This window comes from Meriones unguiculatus, chromosome 3, assembly GCF_030254825.1.
Source record: "Meriones unguiculatus strain TT.TT164.6M chromosome 3, Bangor_MerUng_6.1, whole genome shotgun sequence".
Classification (NCBI taxonomy): Eukaryota; Metazoa; Chordata; class Mammalia; order Rodentia; family Muridae; genus Meriones; species Meriones unguiculatus.
Window position 1 is genome coordinate 33235992 of NC_083351.1, and position 21129 is coordinate 33257120.

The following is a 21129-nucleotide window of genomic DNA, read 5'->3' on the forward strand; positions in this document are numbered from 1 at the left end:
ATCAGTGTGTGTGTGTGTGAGCATGTGTGTATGGTCTCATAAGTGTGTGTGAGTGTGTGCCTATGTGTGAGCATGTGTGTATGCTCTTATAAGTGTGTGTGACTGTGATTTGGTTGTGTGTGTACATGTGTGTGCGTTCATGAGTGTTTGCGTGAGCTGGCTCAGAGTATGTGCATGTGCTTGTGTGTGTGTGTGTGTGCTCACACACAGAGAGATTGAGAGCTGTGTGCATGCACAGCAGGAGTACCGGTCTACGGTATATTGTGTGTGAACACCTGGATGGCAGTTTGGACAGATGTGGGTGTCGGATACACACACAGGCTGGAGGTAAGAATCGGGCTGCACCGTCGTGAGCAGGGCCCACAGAAGTTCTGGAGAGCCACTCTTGACACTGCTGCCTCACACACCCTTCTCCTGAAATCGGGAGAGGCAGAGCCTAAGGGTGACATTTTCAGGTAAAGATCGGCTTCTGCTTTGGGTGTTGGGAGCCTGGCTCCAGGCAGTAGGGGGCAGCAGGGGCAAAGGAGGTTGCTCAGCCTTGGGTGGGGCCAGCAGGCTGGCAGGCGGGCTGGCAGGCGGGCAGGCAGGCGAGGCTTTTAAAGCACCTGCCTGACCCGTAGGTGAGCAGTGCCGTGCAAGGACTAGCTGGTCCCTCCTCACCCGCCAGCACACTGAGTGGCAGTTTCCTGGAGCCCTTCTGTTCCTCCGGGAGTGCAGCAGATTCCGCTCAGAACCTAGTGCCAAGCGCCCTGAGCAGGTGATGGCACAGGGCAGAGATTAACCTGTGAATGGAGACCAGTCCAGGAACAGGTTTGGGATGCTAGAAAAAAAGCCATTGGGTGGGTTCTGAGGAGTCTGAGGTTGGTTTAGGAAGAGGACCAGGGAAGATGGATATCAGGAAAGAGCATTGCGTGACCTGCTGTGTGAGAGTCAGGCTTGTAAAACCTGCGTGGGGACCTGGGTCTGAGGATTAGTGCAGGTGGGCATGGGTGTCAGGACGGGGATGGGGAACAGTTCTGAGATTATCACAGTGGAGACGTAGGGGAAGTTGGTGAGGAACACGGGATGCCGGACTCAGGCGTGCCAGGGTTCAGGAAGCAAGGCTGGTCCAGGGCAGGTGGGACGTGAGACCCTAATTTGGACATGTGTGTTTCCCAGGACCCACCATGCAGTGCTTCAAATTCATTAAGGTCATGATGATCCTCTTCAATCTACTCATCTTTGTAAGTATGGAGGGTGTGGGCTTCCTGGGTTCCCTAAAAGAGCAGGTCACAATCTGGGGAGCCCAGGCTAGAAAACGGGAGACTGTGTGCCCAGACTCTGACCTGCCAGTTTTCCCTTTTTGAGTAGGAAGCAGAGGGTCTTCCCAAATGCTAATCCCTCTAAATAGCCTGGCCACCACACAGAAGTTTGGGTGAAGATGGGGGAGGTTAGGGATGGAAAAGTTTAAGGCTCTCACCTCCCTTCCAGGAAGAATCGGTCTAGGGCAGGATAGGATAGGAGTCACCCCCTTTTTTAATAGGTATTCAAGGTTCAGAAAGGAAAGGGGAGCCACTTAAGTTTAGAGTGCAAAAGCTAATTCAGTGACCACCAGACACTGAAAAACTGAAAGGAGAGAGAGTCCATGCCTCTTACCGGTTGACTCTAGCAACCTTTATGTTTTTAATAAATATTCATTGGCTGGGCTGGTGTTTAAGGAGCTGGGATGGTTGCTTGGCGATAGAGCCTTTGCTTAGCATGCATTAAGCCACAAACAAAAAGGAAAACACGTTCATTGATGAAGACGAAATGCTATGTCTTAGAGTAGCGGGAGGGCGAGGCCGTTCACTGCCCTTGAGGTTCTCTGAACCAGTCAACCAGATAGGCTGATAATTGTCCAATAGGATGATAATTACACTGATAGTTGCAAAGTGGTACCTTCAGATTTACCACCGACGCTAAGGGAGTCCCTGGAGGGGTTTGAATCTAGCCTGGTAGGAAAATACTTCCTACCAGGAAGTAGCTGAAGCTGGAAATTTGCATTGGGTGGAGGAGCTGTAAAGTGCATAGAAAGGCCCAGAGGTAATGAAATTTGATATTGTTTAGAAAACCAGGAACAGATTATATAGGGCTTATTTGAGAAGCTGATGTACGAGGCCCCAGCCCTGGAGATAGTGACAGAGATAAGAAGAAAGGGACACAGTAAACAAAGGTGGCAGGGGGGTGGTAGAACAAAGGCAAAGTCTTAGAAGTGGCTTGAGCAGTGTTGGGGGGGAGGGCTCATCCTCCCTGCTCCTGTGTACCCAAGGGAGGGGCACGGATATTTGAAAGTCATGTGCCTGTGAGCAGCCAGTGAAGTCATAGGGTTGGGGCGGGACCCTGGCAGAGTAAGGGGCAGTTTACCTTTCACCCACTCCGAAGCACCTGTGAATATCTTAGAACCCCTGACCTCAAAGAAAGGGAGTTGTTGGAAACTGGAAATATTAGGGATGGACAGAAAAATAGCCACCATGAGGGAGACAAGGAAGGAAAACAGTGGTCAAGGGCTGACGTCACCAGAGGTTAATGAGGGAAAGGGGAGAAAGTAAGAGGCATGAAGTGTGTGCCAGTTTAGAGAAACTGGACAAAGGATAGGTAGACTCTCGGTGTGGTCTGTACCCTGGGCTTTCTTTGGCTGCCATGAACTAGGTTGTATTCATAAAACTGGAAGAAATACTAGGATTTCGGCAATTGAGAGAGCCAGGGCTCTGGCCTGACAGGGTTAAAGGCAAATCCAGTTTGGTTTCTGTTCAATGTTGCCCGGGCCTTGTCAGACTGGGCAGAACAAGGGAGGAAAGCCAGGCTCCTTGAAATTTGACCCTGTAGGTTAGAAACCCAGCTCTCCTGTCCTTAAGTAAACATCCTGGGATAGGGCCACAATATAAATCTCTCTACCCACCTGCCAGACTCAAGTCCTTAGTCGGACAGTGCGAGCTGTGCGTAAGTCAGTGTCAGGCTGATTCATCCACCGAAAGACCCTGAGGGGTCAGCAAATGTTTGCTAGGAGCCGTGGGGCCAGGGCCTCCATTGACGCCCCTCAGAGCTTCGCCGCTGAAACCTCAGGTTGAGTCAGTGTCTTGAAGGTGCAGTTGTGTTCTGTGTCTGTTTTCTCGGTTTCTACTTGTCAGGCAGTGGTCTGGGTGGAAAGGAGTGAGTCTGGCAGCTGATTCCACCCTGGAAGGGGTTCAAATAGGGCCTTCGAGTGGATGAACGTCTCAACCTCGGCCCTGTTTCAAGGTTGCAAGCCTCACCCTGCTGTTACTATAGTGACTATTGAGCCTGCGCCACATCACCTGCTTCCATGCATCTGAGAGTAGTTATTCTAGGCACCCACAGCCCAAGACTCAGAGACTGGACCCATTTTCTCTCCTACCTATATGGCAGGACCCTGACAGCAGTAAAAGGAAAGTTATGTGCCTTCTCCAGGCCTGTGGATATTTCTAGAACCCCTGATCTCATTTTATCTTCCCAAGTGAGCAGACTGATGAATTTGTTCTAAGTGTCTCAGCTCCCATCTTCCCGGTACTAGTTAATGCTTCCCTCCATGCCCACTGGGTTGTTAGATTTCCAAGTCAAGGAAAGGTGAAGTTTCCTGATTTGATGGTGTAAAACAGAACCATTTGCTGGCACTGTTTCAAAGCCTGACTTTTGTCCCCAGCTCTGTGGTGCGGCCCTGTTGGCTGTGGGAATCTGGGTGTCTGTCGATGGGACATCCTTCCTGAAGGTCTTTGGGTCAATGTCATCAAGTGCCATGCAGTTTGTCAACGTGGGCTACTTCCTCATCGCAGCTGGTGTTGTGGTCTTTATCCTCGGCTTCCTGGGCTGCTACGGTGCTCATTCCGAGAACAAGTGCGCGCTCATGACGGTGTGTTAGACCCAGCCCCCCAGGCCCACAACCCAGGGTTCTTTCACCCCTGACACCAGCCTCCGGAGATCCCAAAACCCTACTCTGGATTCCGAGAACCTCACCGTGGGGACCCCTTGCCTCTCAGACGGGAGTGGGCGGGGCAAGGGAGGCGCGTCTCCCTAAAATGTATTTTGTTTCCCACTCAGTTCTTTTTCATCCTTCTCATCATCTTCATTGCTGAGCTTGCGGCCGCTGTGGTGGCTTTGGTGTATACCACAATGGTGAGGCCCAGGAATGGGGAAAGCGGGGGAAAACTGAGCTAAGTGGCCCTGAGAAGTGGGTGGCGGCCTGTGAAAGGCTACTTCCCTCCTGGTCTCTTACTACTGGCCTGCTCCATCCAGGCTGAACAATTCCTAACGTTGCTGGTGGTGCCTGCCATCAGAAAGGACTACGGCTACCAGACCGACTTCACCCAAGTGTGGAACTCCACCATGGAAGGGGTACGGTAGGCGGTGGGGATTTGGGACCGGAGGGGGAGAAAACGCGAGGCACCGTCCGTCACCCCTCCCATTTCCTCCGCAGCTGAAGTGCTGTGGCTTCAACAACTACACAGATTTTAACACCTCACGTTTCGTCGAAGAGAATAAAGTCTTTCCCCCCTACTGTTGTGTCAACCCTGTCAACGGCACAGCTGAGGATCCATGCACCGCGGAAAAGGCCGAGACTATGAAAGTACAGGTACGCGCTGGCCTAAGAACTCACTGTATAGACCAGGCTGAGACCTACCTGCCTTTGCCTCCTGAGTGCTGGAATTAAAGCCGCCACCGCCCAACATGGGTGGGATTTCTTTAAGGCCTTACGGTAGTAAATGAGCTGGCGGTAAGGCATTCCAGCTATAAATACTTTCTCCTCTCTCCCAAGGGCTGTTTCAAACAGCTTCTGCATGACATCAGAACCAACGCAGTCACCGTGGGTGGCGTGGCAGTTGGAATTGCCGCCCTGGAGGTAAGTCGCTGAGGAGACTGGAACCGGGCTATCAGTGTCCACCAGACGCATACAGAGTAGCCCGTCTCTGAGGCTTCTCTAGAGAAGATTTTTTAAAGTGTTTCATTTCTGGAGCTGAGGACTGAACGCAGGGGCCTATGAATGCCAAGCATGTATTCTACCATCGAGGAAACAGTGCTTCGTGTAGGCTGTTCAGGGCAGACAAGAAACCAGGCCTTGAGGATGTTAATCATGCCCTTTCATGTCTCCCTGTCCCTTCCCACCAGCTGGCTGCCATGTTTGTATCCATGTATCTGTACTGCCATCTGCAGTAGGACTGCTTCTCCCGACTTGCTGCCGCCGCATGGAAACCAGGAAGAGGCACTTGGCACAGCTCAGCAGCAGTGATGGGGGTGGAAATGAAACCTAGCAATGCCATTTGGGCTGGAGTGGATTTGCCTTTCCTACTCTGGACTTTGGGCTAAATAGGGACTACCTCTTTTGGGATATGTGTCCTCCCTGTTCTTCCGCTGGTGGGGCCAAGGAGGCATCTGTCCCACAGTCTCAGAGGCAACCATGTCTGCCCATCTCCTGATTATTTTCTTCCACCCTTGACGCTCCCTTAGTCTAAAAGCGGCTCTTGATGATCCCAGCACTGCACTGGTGGATGAAGGCACTTATAGCCTGGGCATTTCGAGCATCACAATGAATGTATAGAAGGCATTTTTGGAACCTATAAAGCAATTAAAATATTTCTATTTGGACTGTGTATGCTTGGAGAGATGGGTGCAGATCGCCTAAATTGCACTGGTTTCTGTGAGGCTGGAGACTCAGCAGGGTGGAAGGGAAGGAAGTGAGGTAGGTATTTGGGCTCCAGGCCTGGAAGGAAGAGTTAAACGACCGGCTAAGAGGGCACTGAGGAAGCGGGAGCTGGGTTGGTCTGCCTTTATGTATCATGAGAGGACTTTGTCCTGAAAGTTCTCCCTCCTGGTGAAGGGCACTGGACTGGAAAGCCATGAAAATAGCTTGTGCCAAGTCAAGGAGGAGGGAGAACAGAATTACTGTCAGGGCCGTGGGGGTGGAGCTACTCTCTGGAGCCCTCCAGGAACTCTGAGAACTAGGTCTGAGCTATGTGCCCTACTTTGGAAAATTTCAAAATCATTTATTCTTGGGGGGCTGGCCTATCCATTGCTCTAAAGATAAGTACTTTTGGGGGGAGTTGGTTTATGTATTTTTATTGGGGGGGGCAGTGAGGGGTCCTCTCCCATCAATTAACAAGTTCCTCAGACAGTCCAGACTTCTGCCCCGAGGGTCTGAGTGTGGATAGGAACATTGGTTATGTTCCATCATTGCACAGGAAACGGGCAGGTGTATGGTGCGGCCTGGTTCATCATGGTGGCATATTTAGTGTAGGGGCTGAGAGCACAATTATAGCAAAGGGACAGGACCAGCACTGGCTCCACCAAGCATCTTTTTATCTTCTTTGTGTTTGAAACAAGGTTTCTCTATGTAGTCCTAGCTGTTCTAGAACTTGCCCTGTAGCCCAGAGATCTGCCTGCCTCTGCCTCCTGAATGCTGGGATTAAAGTTATGCACCGCCACATCTGGCCGAGATCTCACTTCCTTGTTTTTGCTTTGAGATGGCAGGGATGGAAGGTCCTCATGTAGCCCACAGACTGGCCTTGAACATTCTACATAGCTGTGAATGACTGAATCCCCGCCTCTGTCTCCTAAAAGCTGGGTTCACAGGTTTATCACCACACCTGGTTTTATGAGGTAATGGGAACCACACCTGGCTTCGTGTGTTCGAGGAAGCAAACACTTCGTGAGGTACATCCTTAGTCCTATGCCAGAGTCCCAGAGCTTTTCAGCTGAAAAGCTGAGGCCAAGACTTCGACCAGACTCCTGCAACTGGGGAGACCTTGCTTGGCACAGTAATGACAGTCCAACCTGAAGAACGGGACCAAAATGTCCCTGACAAAAATCCGAATGTCTTAAAAAAAAAAGCCAGGTGGTGATGGTGCATGCCTTTATTTCCATTACTTGGGAGGCGGAGGCAGTCTGGGTTCAAGGCCAGCCTGGTCTACATAGTTAATTCCATGACAGTCAGGGCTACGTAGAGAAAAACTTGCTTCAAAAATAAATAATTGAGTGTCTCTGAACTTCAAGTAGCAGCACTAGGGAAAAAGGCTGCTGCCACAGGCTTGTGGCTGCTACCAAGCAAAGCCCAGTTTGACAAACTGGCTTCCCTCCTCCCTTCCCTTTGACACCCCCCCACCCCCATCTGTCTCTATGGGCTTTTCCAGAGCAGCCCACTGCTATCACCCACTTGCTGGGCCCAAAAAAGAACAGACTTGGCCAGAGCCACACTTCAGGCAGTGGAGCCTGATCAAGAATCTACTAAGGTTTTAGGCAGGGAGCTAGCCGGCTTTCGCCCTTTCCCAGCGCACTGTGCCCCGCACACAATCCCTCTATCCCTCCCACAGGTGCCTGTTTGGAAGTAGGAGTGGGATGGGGAGGGCTGAAGGGGGATTTGTTTGCCCAGGGAGGCTGCCACTTCATCACGGGCTAACTGCTTCTCCTGCACCTGCTTTGCCACCTGAAACACTATCAATAGCTCCAGCAGACACTCAAGGTGTCAGGGTGCTGAGCAAAGTCAAAGCCATATGGTACCAGCGCCATTGCTATGCTGAGCTCTAAGTACCAGTAGAGTCGGGACAGATAAAGTGAACAGATAAAGGGCAGGGATTCCAGTAAGTTCCAGACTCCTTGGCAAAAGATCTATACCCTTTCTTACACTGTCATCTACTCAGGTCCTGATCTTAAGTCTTCAGAGCCTTAAGTTAAAGGTCATGTTCCTTGCCTCGGGCTATCTGACTCCTAAAGGACCATACTGTCCATTTTCTGGTGACTAATTCAGACTTTCCTATGCTCCTTTGAGTTACTAGCCTTTTGAGAATCTGATAAAAACCATGGACCTTTTCTCTGGAAAAATATCCCTACGTGGAATTCTACACACAACCAGAAGGCCACAGAAACCATTGCTTCTATGTCTGCCTGCTTAGTATCTTCCCACAAAATCATCTCCCGCATCCCTGTGACTGCCACTGTCTCTGGCCCAGCCATTTCCTGTCTCCAGTCTCCACCCATTACCGGCTCTCTCTTCCATTCCCTAACCCATTCCACTCATCCTTTTTTCTCTCTCCTAGCCACTCCATTTCTGGGGATAGGTGCTGGGCCCAAACAAGGAAGGAACCAGCCTGAAGATAAAACATGAAGACAGGGGTGTGAGATGGCTGCTTGGAGCTAAGGCCCAAGCAGGAAAGGGATAAAGTCAGCTGGTCCCAGGGTGGAGCCTGTTTTAAACAAATAAAAGCAGAAGGCTTGGAGCTTGAGTCTTGGGCATCCCCTGGTGGCCAAACAGCCTCACAGAGAAAATAAACTATGGCAGGAGGTAAAGACAAGCAAACAAACAAAAAGAAACTTCACCATTCATCTAAATGATTTTCTCTGTCACCACCACACTGTGCTCCCCACAAAACCACCACAAAACACAACACCCCCAGAGGTTTTCTCCTTTTTTAATCAATGACCACCTTTATCCAGCTTTGGAAATCTGGACAAAGAGAAGGCTCAGAAGAGGCCTGGTCCAGTGTCTAAGGGTCTCTGAGTGAGTCTGTCAGCACATGGGCCCCAAATGGGCCTGTCCATCAGCTGGGCACAGCAGTTTCCTGAGTATGAGCCAGTCCCACCCTCAGGGCAGCGTCCTGGTCCAGAGAGGATTAAAGGCCCCAGGTTGGGCCTATTCCCAAGGCCCTCAGGACGGTCAATAAATAGGTTCTGAGCCAGGCCTGGGAGGACGGGGTATAAAAAGAGCAGATCAGCTACCCAGGGATCCCAAAGAGGTCCTGGGTACTCTCCTGTTCTTCTCCAACAAGGACGTAAATAAATAGACCTTAAACTCAGAAACAGGGGTGTTGGAGCAGGGGATCCTTCCCCTCAGAGTTAGTAATTAAATCCCATGTTAAAAACAAACCAGCCCTAACCCCTACCAGCATCTACAAAATCCTATAGGCTAGGGCGACGGGCTAGCCTGCCTGGGGGTACACAGTACCCAGCCCTGCAGGGTCCTGGAGGAGGCTTCATGTTTGTTCAGCGGCCCCTGGGGCTTCTTCCTTTGGGGGTGGCTCCAGGAAAATAGGGGTGACTGATGGTGGCTTCTTCACTCTGAAACATAATAGAAGAATGATAGGGAGGAGGATATGCTTCAGTTCCAGCAGGACTCTCCTAGGGCAGAAGAGGTAACTCACGAGTAAGGTGAGGCTGGGACCCCCACCACCAAAAAGTGGTTCTTCTTCCGAAATAATCTCCACAGGCCCCGGTGGTTGCCACGAACATCCAGGTCCCAAATATGGAGGCACTGGCAGAGATAGAGTAGGGAAAAGAGATGGTCAGGAAGCTGTGAAGATGGTCCTCTGAAGTTCTTACAGCTGTCTCCATCTTCAAGGGGAAGCATCCTCAGGAGTATGGATTTGAGCAAGGGGTTAGAAGAGAGGTTCTTTTTTATTTGCTTGTTTATTTTTGTTTTTGAGACAGGGTTTTCCTGTGCAGTACTGGCTGTCCCGGAAGTCACTCTGTACATTAAGCTGGCCTTGAACTCAGAGTTCCGCCTGCCTCTGCCTCCCAAGTTCTGGCATCAAAAGGCCTATACCACCATCCCTCCAGACCTGGCCAGGAAGTGAGGTTCTTGAGAAGGTTCTGAGGCTGAAAATTCTACAACAAAGACTCTCGCTAGTTGGGGCAGAGCATGCTGGGGCGGGGTACTCCTGAGGTAGGTGAGGCACTGGCACCTTAGCAAGCTGAGTCCACGTGGTGAAGTCGTCATCTTTCTCCATTTGGATAAAGGCCACATAGGTATGGCCTTCTGTGTCTGGCAGGAAGGAGTCTTCACAAGGGTCCTTGCTGTGGTCCAGAACCACTGCCTCACTGCATTGGGGGTAGAAAAGGCCAAGACAGGGCACATTTCCTAGATGTGACGCGCAGGGCCTTGGGCTTGATTACATGCTCCGTTGCTACCATCTTCAAGTTCTTAATAATGTTTGTACTAGAGAACTCTGGATTTCAATTTTTATAGTGCTCATAAATTGTGGCACCAAGAAAGCCAGTATTTGATTCCTTACTCCCTGCCAGGCATCCCAGTTGTCCTAGGCCATACCTGAGCAGCCTGTGAATTTCCACTTCATAAGCTTCTTTCTTCAGACTGAAGGGAAGGGAGAAATGAATTAAGAGAAGGAAAGGCCCTCGGGTCCAGGGAAAAGAATGGGCAGGGCAAAGGGTCACATGGGGAAAAGGCACGGCAGGGCCGAGGTAAATACCCAAGGCCCTAGACAGGAAAGAACTAGCAAGGACCGGTCACCAAGCCTTCAGATATCCACCCCTTAGCATGTTGCCAGTCTGTACCTGTCTACATTCCTGAGCTGGACACCCGGAACTGTGTTGAACTTGTGCTTCTTGAAGTAGGCCTCCTGAAATGGGAATGAGGATAAACATTAAGGCTTTATTTAGCCTGGCCCACATCTGCTCACTGACCCACTACAGGGCTACAAGACCCCCCCAAAAAATGAAGCACTAAATCTGGAAAGGGCCCTCTGATTTCCTCCAGTCTCCCCATCTTCTTTGGCAAGTTCTTACTAGCTTTAATTTGGGTTGGTTTAGTCCTGTTCTCACTGGTTTTCCCAAGGTTTGCTGCAGAGATGGAGGCATGAGGATCAGAAGTTCAAGACCAGCCTCAGTTACAGAGTTTGGAGTCAGGCTGGGCTACCAAAGACTCTGCCTAAGAAAACAAAACAAACAAAGGAGGTGGGGGGGGCACCAAGACAGACAGACAGACAGAGACAGAGAGACCCTTCTGTTAGATGTAGCCAATAGCAGAGATGGTTTAGAAGGAAGGAAACTGCTGATTCAGGTTCTATGAATGACCTGAGGAATCACTTGCCCTTCCTAAGAATTTTATTAGCTTTTTCTGAGAGTCTTTCTGGCTTCTAGGAGGTCCAAACTTAAATACATCCCTTTCAGCTGGATTGTTTCAAACACTTTCTTTCCTCGTTCATGGAGAGGGGCATGGTCTAGGGCTTTGAGGATATAAACATGAGAGCCCACAAAGAGAAAGTGTGGCGTGCAGTGGTGAGGTGTGGCAGTTTGGAGAGACCAGAGATGGACAGGGTGTCGACTTGGAGACAGCACTGAGAAACATTTCAGTGCAGCAGTCTGGAGGGGCCTGTTGCAACGTCTGCTGTTGACGGAGATTGCTAGAACAAAAAGGAATCCATGACCCTCAACAGCTGGGAGAAGTGCCCCTCTCCCCACTAACCTCTCTCTTATCTAGGTTTGGGGTTGGGAGAGGCTTTTAGGAACCTCAATAAAATAGTTTAAAAATAAGCACAGCAGGAGCTGGAGAGATGGTTAAGAGCACTGGCTGCTCTTCCTGAGGTCCTGAGTTCAATTCCCAGCAACCATATGGTGGCTCACAACCATCTAGAATGAGATCTGGTGCCCTCTTCTGGTGTGCAGGTGAACATGCAGACAGAACACTGTATACATAATAAACAAACAAACAAACAAACAAACGAAAACCCAAAATGAGCACTACAGAGATCTACCTGCCTCTGCCCCCTGAGTGCTGGGATTAAAGATGTGAGCCACCACCACCTGGTTTGGGGTCTCAAGTTCAGTTCTCAGTACCCAAATGGTGTTTGGCAACCATTTGTAACTCCAGGAGATCCAGTGCCCTCTTCTAGATTCCTCAGCCATCACGCATGCACATGATACATGTAGGCAAAACACTCACAGAAATAAAATAAATGATTTCATAACAAATTCAGGGGCTGAAGAGATGACTCAGTGGTTATGAGCACTTGATACTTTTAAAGAGGACCAAAGTTTCAGTACCCACCACCAACATGGTGGCTCACAACATCTGTAACTCCAGTTCCCGGGAAGCTGATGCTGTCTTCTGACTTCCTTAGGTACCAGGCACAAACACAGTACACTTACATACACACAGGAAAAACATACACATAAAATAAATAATTTTTTGTTGTTGTTTTTTTGTTTTCGAGACAGGGTTTCTCTGCGTAGCCCTGGCTGTCCTGTAACTCACTGTAGACTAGGCTGGCCTCGAACTCAGAGATCTGCCTACCTCTGCCTTCCAAGTGCTGGGATTAACAGTGTGCACCACTGCCTGGCCTGATTTTTTTTTTTTTTTTTTAATTTCAGATCAAACCTTAAAATGAGAGTAGTTCTTTCAGGGTTTTTGTTGTTGCATTTCTGTTTGTTAATCTGTAGCCTCAAATTAACGGTAATCCCCCTGACTCAGCCTCTGGTAGTTTTACTGTTGCTGTTTTTATTCTCTTAGACAGGGTGTTCACTTTGTTGCCCAGATGACTTCAAACTAATGCTCTTCCTGCCTCAGTTTCTCAAGTGCTGAGATCAAATGCTGTGCTCTGTTTGGTCTTTGGCAGGTAGCACTTTTCATCCTCATAGATAGAGAACTGACGAAAACCGAACAGTAACTTCTCTAGACTGACATGGCTAGTCAGTGCTGGGGCTAGGCTCCAGAGCCCATGCCCTTCACAGTGACGTCATATAGCATCCTACTTCCGAGTACCACACTCACGTGGAAGTAGCCGTTCATGTTGAGGCCCACGATGCCGAAGTGGTAGGATCGGGAAACGTCGGGGATGATGCACTCCCGGCCGCGGCGCTGCTCCGGCATCCGCATCCACATGTCCCAGTCCCAAAGCTGGGGTCACAGAACATTATGAAGGCTGCGAGTCTGGAACTGATAGGGATTCCAGCCCATTCAGCCTATCCTGCTGGGTACCTTTTCTGGTGTGGGCCACTTGGGCTCAAGCTCCTCCTTGTATAAAGACTTCCTGAGCACCCATCCCAACCCAGGCATGGTCTCCACACGGTACAGCAGTGCTGGATCCTCAGCTGTGTGTTCATACCCCTAAGGACAGGGGGTGTCACAGGAAGCATTCGCTCCAGCCCTTGACAGAGTCCCGTGCTGACTAACCCCTGGCCATCCAGCCTACCTGGTCATTCCAAGCAGAGATGCAGTACAGGCTGTCGTCTTCTTCCAGCAGGTGGATAGACTGGCTCAGGAAACTGAGAATGCCAGAGTTCAAGAGTTCAGAGTGGGGCAAACATGATACACCATAATGAAATGCAGAGCTGGTAGCCCCACTGTCTCCATTCACCCTTTCTACCTTGTACACAGCTCAGCACCTACCCTTGTGGCTATGAAAGCTCCCCCAACTTTTGAGCTCATTCAAAGCTCTCCAAGGCACCTCACCACATCCTTCCTGGAGACCCAGTCAAGTACAGAAGCCCTATGTAGCCTATAGGCACTTCAGTGGGGGCTACCCACTTCACCTGAAAAAATCCACAGCGATGTCCAGGTCCTCTTCCAGAACCACAGCAAACTTGGCCTCCTGCAGGGATAGGATGGAACATTATGATTCCAAGGAGGTTGCTACCATCCCATGGCTTTCTGTCACCAGCCCTAATGTTCAGATACTACCCACCCCATTTTTCAGATCAGAAGTGCAAGGCTGGGGGCTGGAGAGATGGCGAGGTTAAGAGCACTGGCTGTTCTTCCAAAGGTCCTGAGTTCAATTCCTAGCAACCACATGGTGGCTCATGACCATCTATACTGAGATCTTGTGCCCTCTTCTGGTGTGCAGAAGTGCAAGGCCAGGTGAGGGAAGAGTTTTCTCCATAACATAATTTTTCTCCATAAATCCAACGGTTTTATCCATGGTACTCACCGGAAATAGGTTGAAGGTGGCAGTGAGGCTGGCCTTGTAGTGCTGTTGGGGAATTGGACACATGAGATTGGAGGCAGAGGGCGGGAACAGGTATCTGCCCTTCCCTCTTCGCCAAGGGGTACCTGAGACACACGGGCGTTCTTGATGCTGATAGGTGTATGCTGGATGCCCCTCAGACCAAACAACGCCACCACATCCATCGGCTCCTGGGGGCATGGTCACTGGTCATTGTGTGTGTTACCGACTCCGCCACTGCAGGCCCCAACATGTCAAGATCCTCATTTTCACAACCCTCACCAGTGATCACAGCTCTTTAGCACCCACAGCCTTGTGTCTTGCTCTGCTTGAGGACCCCAGCCCACTCACCTCATAGTAGCCATCAATGAAGACCGTTATCATCTGTGGAGAGACCCCTTGGGCTGAGAGCAGAGAGCGCAGCATCCTGGGGATCCCAGGAAAGTAGATTAGGGCTCTTTGTCCTCTCAACTCACAACTCCCGTGTTTATAAACAGGCCCGCTTACCCTGTGTTTACCTGTGTAGAACAGGCCTAGCGTCTGCTGCCTTTCTGCCTCTTTTACTTGTTCCTTGTACAGGAAGGACAGCTAAGTACCCACCTACTTCCTGAGCACCTCTACTCAGTGCTGAGGACAGCCCACTTCCGGGCTTACCTGTACAGGTAATTGGGCCGGTTCCCTGCGATAACAGCCACAGGCACGTTGAGGACCTTGTTGTCTGGAAGCTGTGTGAGAAACAGCTTTTAGCTTCCCTTATTCCCGCTTCCAACTGGGATATCCATTTAGGGAAGAATTCTCAGTGCAGTGAAGGGCCTCAGAGCAGATTGTCAAGAGCCAAGGGTCTTCCTTGTTCTTGTCTTTCCACATACACAGTCCAGCTCAGCCCAGGTGACACAGCCTGTCCCACCCGCAACCTGTCTTCAGAGTTCAGTACACATACAGCTCCTTAGCTCCCACCAGGTCAAGGTAGAAAAAGCCTAAGCTGCGGCTTGTTCCTAAGGCCCTTTGCTAAGCTGGGAAGGAGTCCAAACCTCACGGCTTTGGCCCCACTTACCGGGTCAGGGCTGAACTCAATGGGCGTTGGATCCTTGCAGCTGCACACACTGCCATAGCCCTCGACTTTGCTGCAGAAGCGCTTGCGGCGGCGGTTCAGCTCAGTATCTGTCCAGTGACACTCTGCCTCTAAGGGAGGGAGTTGACGGGATGAGGGTATCATACCAGCTACGCTGGGGAAGCCTCGGGCACACAGTCAAGGAAAAATCAGTCTCAAGGAGGATCCAGTGCCCACTCTCTGCTCAAACATTACCTGAGCCCAGCCCCCACTAGCCCCACCTTCAGCCGAGCTCAGTGGTACATCTGTCTTCAGCAGGACCGGGTCACCCCAGGAGGAGAGGGCAGGAGACTTAGAATGTTTCTCACCAAGTACGGGACCTGGCCAAAGGCAGGAATGAGGGAAAATGAAAGCCCAGACTTGAGTATGGGGCTTCTTCCCAACTCCTTGCCCACTTTCACCCAAAGTATTACCTATATCCTCCCATCCCACGCCAACCTTTCTCTTATCGTTCTGCCCCTCCCTTGAGACTACAGGGTGGACAGCCTTTGGTGCCCGTACCTCCTTTTCGTCCCACGAAGGCCCAGGTGTCCCTCCAGCCAAGGGCAGGGCCTGCCTGGCTTCCCAGGCTCCTCAGCAGAGCCTTGGCTGTGTCTTTGAGATGGAAGGAGCCCTCATCCTGGAGGATCAAAATAGACAGTCACCACGATTTGTGTGCACCCAGGAGACCTGGTTACATGTCAAGAGCTACATATAAAAACCACTTACATAAGCTGGCTCACTGAGTGACTTCAACAATACTCTTTGGTTACTCTCTTTCACAGACAAAGAGCATAAAAGGCTTAAGAGTCTGACACTCATTCATGGTCACTCAGATCCTAAGTAAGTCCTTTAGCCACATGACCAGCAAGTGAGTCCAGCCACCTCTCCACACTCTTTTCCCAACGGTGTCTTAGCTTCCCTCTTTCTTTTCCAAAATCTCCGCTGGCATTCTCACTGTCCCTCAGGCTTGCCAGGTACTTCCCCACTTTAGGGACTTTGGTACTGATCATTCTAGGAGCTTCTACCTAGATATTCTTCCTCCAGACAACCGCCTGGCTTACTCTTCTCTTCTTCAGTCCTCTGCTCATATACTATTTCCCAGTAGCGATGTTCCCTTCCTGAGATGCAGCCATATCATTCTGCCTCTTTATCTTCTCCTTCACCTTCATCTCCTGACATTGCTGGCTGAGCTGACTGTTTCACTGCTATCACTGGGATGTGAGCTCCAGGGATATAGGAAATCTATCTTGCTGCCTATTGTATCTTCTGCATCCATTGCAGAGCCTGGCATAGAGTAGATGCTTAGTAACTGCTGAACTGATCAAAAACAAAACAAAAACCAAGGCTGGGACTGGAACTTGAACCACCGTCCTCACCATTCCCTGGAGCACAGTTAGAGCTTGGAATACGGAAAACAGAGCCAGGGAGACTTACTGACCTTAACGGTGCAGATCAACACCCGGCCCGGGGCCACCATGTTGAGGAACAGCACCATGGCCTCATCCTCATGAGGAGAGTATGTGTCAAATACACGCTTTGCCATCACATGGCCCTGGCAGAAGCAAACCTCTTATGAGATACCGTTACCAGTAAGATGTGTCCAGCTTCAGTCCTCTGGGTCTCCACCCTTAAACTCACCGTGGCCTGATTGAGGACAATGACATGGATGCCTCGGCCCTGCTCTCGGGCCTCATCCTCCAGCACCTACACAGTGGCGGAAACAAAATCCAGCAGTTCACCCTGGCATTCTTGTCTTATCAGCCTCGCGTGTTGTCAGTTTACAGTTCTCACTGAAGGCTCTCTCTCCCAGAAAGCTCCCATGGTGCCCTCATCAAAAAAGATTTCATTGCTCTACAATCCACCTTTCAACACTTCCCTAGTACCTAGAGCCCTAGACTGTCTCTATTTAACTCCGAATGTCCCATAATCTTCTACCTGTGAGCCCCTTTAGGAAGGGCAAGTCCCATTATTTCTAGGACCCCAGTGCCTGGCCCATGGCTGAAGGCAAAGGGACTAGGAAGTAGTTACATAATAAGTCAACTAGGGAGTTAGCTACCTGCTTAAACTCCTAATCACTTCTGAGACTTCAACACAGAGACATTTCATGTACCTAACAAGCAGAAGCCATTAGTTGGACAGAGGACTTCAGTCCCCACCATGTCCTGAATGGACTGGAGATGTCAGCCCGCTCACCGTGGTGCCATCCACTGCCACATACACTTTGCTTCTACTTGAGTACACTTCTACATCCAGAACACGCCGGGGACTGCTACCTCTGCGCCGAGGGGCCTCCAAGCGTCCTAGGGCCTCATCTGGAGAGGGAGTTGTTGTAACAGGCATGGATAATGTCTCACTGGCAGAACCCTGTGGGATCTGCATGCCACTCCTGCCATGAGATCCCAGGACTCCCGCTACCCCAGCCTCAGCCGGTACCCACCATAGTCTTGTTCTGGTTCCGGGTCTTCACTGGCTTCACTGATTGCTCTCCGAGTGTCTAGGATCAACTTGATGTTGACAATGACAGTCACCAGCAGGAAAAGCACAGCCCCTGTCTGCGTGGAAAGATGGGGATGGCTGAGGAACACCCTCTCCAGTTCACAGAGGCTTTCGGAAAGTATGACCCTGGCTGTAGGGGACACAGTGAAAAACCTGGGACCTGTCTCTCCTCTCTCCAGTTCTCAATCAGGGCATGGGTTTGTGGCCTTCTCCGGACAGGTCTCCCTCCACCAAGCCCTTCCTACCCAGAGCTCCTGTGTTTTTCCATTTGGGTCCTTGACTTCCTTGGTCCCCTCCATAACTAGTTCCTAAAGATGGATTTAGGACAACAGTGAAGAATCAGAAGACACAGAACCTAGGCCACACTGCCTGACAGTTGGATATCAGGAGCAAGGACTGCCTGACCAGACTTCTGGTTTCTGTTGGATGCCTAGGAGGTCAGACTTAGGTTCTGATTCCAGAATCCTGGATCCAAGCCACTGCCTGGGAAGGACAGGGCACACAGAGGTTTCCTCTCCGGGGATCTGCTGCCTCTTCTTACCATCCAAAATAGCTAGATAGTCCATAGACCTAAGGTAAAGTTAGGAGGCCAGTCTTCGGGACACATGGGATCTTATTTACCTGACAGAATCTCCGCAGGGCCCGCTGGTTTGTCAGTTTATACTTCCAGGTAAGATACCAGCTCCGTTTCTTCCTGGCCCCAAAGGGCTTGATGAGGGGACTAGGCTTCCAGTCATCCATACTGGATTAAGGAGTCACCCCTGTCCCGGCCAGTCCATGACTTTAGGAATCTGAGGGGACCGTAGAGTCACATAGAGTTAAGATGCTTCTCCCAAAACCTAACGCCTTCTGGAGAGACGAGGACTTCTTGGCAACACTTCTCTCAGCAAACTGCTGAGCTGTGTGACATGGGCAACGTGGCTCAACTTCTCTGGGTCTGGCTAGAAAATCTTTACAGTTGGATCACCTGAAAACTCCCCGGGGCTGAGTCCAGGCTCAGGGCCTCAGGGGTGGAGGCCAGGAACTCAACTCTCAGATTCATCAGTCCCTAAAAGGTCCAAATCCCAGTCCACCCAGTGGGTGGACCACTGACAGCGACCTCCTGCGCCCCACTCCTCCACCCTCGCTCAACCCATCCTATCTGGCTCAGCTCCTCTCCTCCCAGCGCTCAGGGACGCCGGAAGGTTCAGAAGACCCACCCAGCCCGCATCAACCCTCTGAGACCCGCACCGAGAGGCACTCACGGCTTCAGGGGCCCCGCGCCCCGCTCGGGCCGCACTCGGGCCCGCACTGCTCGGCCCGGCGCGCCGCGGCCTCAGCGGCCTCCGCCTCCTCCATGCCGCTCGCGCCCCGCCCCGCCCCGGCCGGCCCGCCCCGCCGCTTCCGCCGCCGCCGCCGCCGCGGGGTGAGAGGGCGGCGGGCGGTGCTTAGGGCGGCGGCCGCGGCGGGGCGTCTGCGGCGTGAGCGGAGCGGCGGTGCCTGCGGGGTCGCAGCCGGCACGAGTGGGCCTCGAGCGAGAGCTCATCCTCGCATCGCGGAGGCGGGAGCAGCCGGCTTTCCGGCCAGCTCCCCGGGCATTCCAGGACCAGAGTGCGGCCGCGCGAGGCCTGGCCCAGCCCTGCAAGGCTGCTTCCGGGCCGAGGAGGAGAGGATTAGGAACCTGCTCCACAACTGTTTTGAGCCCTTATGTCAGTTAACTCCATTCCATAAGCCATGATCGAGAGGCGCTGCAATTACCCCGTTCTTTAAAGAAAACCAAGAGTTATTTTTTTAAGTGTGTGCATGTGCAGGTAGAACGCGTGCTTCTTGAGGAGAGCAGAGCTTGGATCTGACACCCCTGAAGCAGGAGTTAAAGGAAGTTATGAGCTTGAGTGGGCATAGTGCTATGAAGCTCCTGCGGAAAAAAAGTGCAGCAGGTGTGCTTAACCTTTGAACCGTCTCCAGCACCTGACTAGTCCTTTTTTGAGGGGCAGGAGGTTGAGACAGGGTCTCTCCATATACTCCTGGCTGTCCTGGAACTCCCTATGTAGACCACGCTGGACTTGAACTCACAGAGATACACCTGCCTCTGCCTCCCAAGTGCTAGCGCCACGCCCACCAGCGCTTGATTTTATCTATTTATTTTTTTCGAGCTTTCCAACTTTCACCTGCCTCTTGCGTGGAGTGTTGGTGTCTTTCAACATGGTAACAGTGCTTGTCAGGTTGGGCTTGGTGTTGCACAACTACAGAGGCGAGTAGTTTCTTTGAGGCAAGTCCATTTTCATAGCAAGATGCTAAGAGCTCATTTCGGTAGCTCACTTCTGCATTCCTAGCGCTCAGGAGGCCGACAGAGGAGGATTGCCATAGATTCAGGGCAACATGAGTTCCAGGACAGCCAAGATTATAAAGTGAAACCTGCCCTTTGTTTTGTTTTGTTGTTTGCAAGTTCTTTATAGTGAAGTTTTTCTTAAACAAGTTTTCACATCAGTCTCTGGCCCTCTTCTCCATGAAGATCTTATCTACTCTTGATCTCTACCGTTGTCCAGATTCTCAAACTCCGATCTCTTGAGCCTCGGGCTCTCCTATGTCTAGCTGCCTGCTGCATCTCTTCACAGGACCCACAGTCTCGGAGCTACTGGCATCATCTCTGCCTGCTCAGAGGTCTTCTCGGATTCCCTTCCTTGGTAAATTGTATCAGGCCATATAGCTGGGACCCCTTTGTCTTTTTCCATGATGTTAGCTGAAATCAACTGTCGTGATAGTCGAAATAATTTCCTTTTTTTGAACAATATTGAATACCATTTGAAATGAATGAATTAGTTGCCCAGTTCTTTCACTTGTGCCTGTTATAATCAAATCCTCTCCAGCCAGCTAGCCAGCCCAGGTACTTTCAGTTTTTTTTTGGTTTCTAGATAGTCTCCTTGACTCGAGTTTTGCTTCTCCAATCTTCCTTGCTCCTTGAAAAGTCCAGAGTAAGGCTAGATGGTGGTGACACACGCCTTTATTTCCAGCATTTGGGAGGCAGAGGCAGACAGATCTTTGAGGCCAGCCTGGTCTACAAAGCAAGTTCCAGGACAACCGGGGCTACACAGAGAAACCCTGTCTCAAAAAGAGAAAAGTCCAGAGTAATTTCTTTAAAAAGACAAATATTTTAACAATCTCTGGTTTAAAACTTAGTTCCTTTGCAGTTGCTGTGGTAAAACACCATGACCAAGGCAACTTGTAAGAGAAAGCATTTACTATTGAGGGTCACAGTTTCAGAGGGTTAGAATCCATGTGGTGGGGGCATGGAGTCAGGTAGGCAGGCATTGTGCTGAACCAGTAGCTGAGAGCTCAAATCTCATCTCCATGCACAAGCACAAAACAGAACTAAGTGGAAATGGCATTTTGAAACCCCAAGGCCCAACCCCAAAGACACACCTCCCCCAGCAAGGCCACACTTCTCAATCCTTCCCAAACAGTTCCACTGAGAACCAACCAAGCATTCAAATATACAAGCCTATATCCTAATACACATTCTCATTTAAACTAGCACAACAACCATGGAGCAAGAAATGCTAAGGAGAGCTAAGGTGCACACCAGTGATCCCAACTCTTGGGAGGTATGGCCATCCTTGGCTAAACAACTGAGGCTAACCTGGGCTATATGAGAAAGAAAAAAGAAGTCCAGCTGGGCTCTGTGGTACATACCTGTAATCCCAGCACTTGGGGAGGCAGAGGCAGGCGGATCTCTGTGAGTTTGAGGCCAGCCTGGTCTACAAAGCGAGTCCAGGACGGCCAGGGCTACACAGAGAAATTTTGTCTTGAAACAACAACAACAACAACGTCCATATATTTCAGTCTGGGTTGGTGGCATAAGCCTTTAAT

The 21129-nt window shown here is 50.8% G+C and overlaps 2 protein-coding genes across 3 annotated transcripts; one reads left to right on the forward strand and one right to left on the reverse strand.

The window, feature by feature from the left end:
* Positions 1 to 599: 599 nt before the first annotated feature.
* Tspan1 (tetraspanin 1) lies at positions 600 to 5607 on the forward strand. The gene is made up of 8 exons (XM_021660024.2): positions 600 to 757; positions 1159 to 1223; positions 3677 to 3883; positions 4072 to 4146; positions 4267 to 4365; positions 4448 to 4603; positions 4787 to 4870; positions 5137 to 5607. The coding sequence occupies exons 2-8, from the start codon at positions 1167 to 1169 to the stop codon at positions 5182 to 5184; spliced, it is 726 nt and encodes a 241-aa protein (XP_021515699.1). The 5' UTR covers positions 600 to 757; positions 1159 to 1166; the 3' UTR covers positions 5185 to 5607.
* Positions 5608 to 8413: 2806 nt separating this feature from the next.
* Pomgnt1 (protein O-linked mannose N-acetylglucosaminyltransferase 1 (beta 1,2-)) lies at positions 8414 to 18652 on the reverse strand. 2 transcript variants are annotated; one of them, XM_021660019.2, is made up of 22 exons: positions 18528 to 18652; positions 17905 to 18074; positions 17225 to 17339; positions 16981 to 17099; positions 16426 to 16491; positions 16226 to 16339; positions 15307 to 15424; positions 15027 to 15125; positions 14749 to 14876; positions 14349 to 14419; positions 14046 to 14121; positions 13802 to 13885; positions 13680 to 13721; positions 13285 to 13343; positions 12945 to 13017; positions 12731 to 12859; positions 12524 to 12649; positions 10309 to 10373; positions 10064 to 10108; positions 9699 to 9834; positions 9159 to 9268; positions 8414 to 9075 (listed from the first exon to the last, which is right to left on the reverse strand). In XM_021660019.2, the coding sequence occupies exons 2-22, from the start codon at positions 18022 to 18024 to the stop codon at positions 8991 to 8993; spliced, it is 1980 nt and encodes a 659-aa protein (XP_021515694.1). In that variant the 5' UTR covers positions 18025 to 18074; positions 18528 to 18652; the 3' UTR covers positions 8414 to 8990. The 2 variants fall into 2 exon arrangements, with proteins under 2 accessions (XP_021515694.1, XP_021515695.1); XM_021660020.2 differs by having other exon boundaries at positions 18514 to 18642.
* Between the last annotated feature and the right edge of the window lie 2477 nt (positions 18653 to 21129).

Coding starts and splice junctions, on each gene's coding strand:
- Pomgnt1 (XM_021660019.2), bottom strand. CDS start 18,024: ATGGATGACTGGAAGCCTAGTCCCCTCATCAAGCCCTTTGGGGCCAGG. Junction 13,886..14,045: donor TCATTGATGGCTACTATGAG/GTGAGTGGGCTG, acceptor CCATGCCCCCAG/GAGCCGATGGATGTGGTGGC. Junction 9,269..9,698: donor CGTGGACTCAGCTTGCTAAG/GTGCCAGTGCCT, acceptor TATCTCTGCCAG/TGCCTCCATATTTGGGACCT.
- Tspan1 (XM_021660024.2), top strand. CDS start 1,167: ATGCAGTGCTTCAAATTCATTAAGGTCATGATGATCCTCTTCAATCTA. Junction 3,884..4,071: donor ACAAGTGCGCGCTCATGACG/GTGTGTTAGACC, acceptor TTTCCCACTCAG/TTCTTTTTCATCCTTCTCAT. Junction 4,871..5,136: donor TTGGAATTGCCGCCCTGGAG/GTAAGTCGCTGA, acceptor CCTTCCCACCAG/CTGGCTGCCATGTTTGTATC.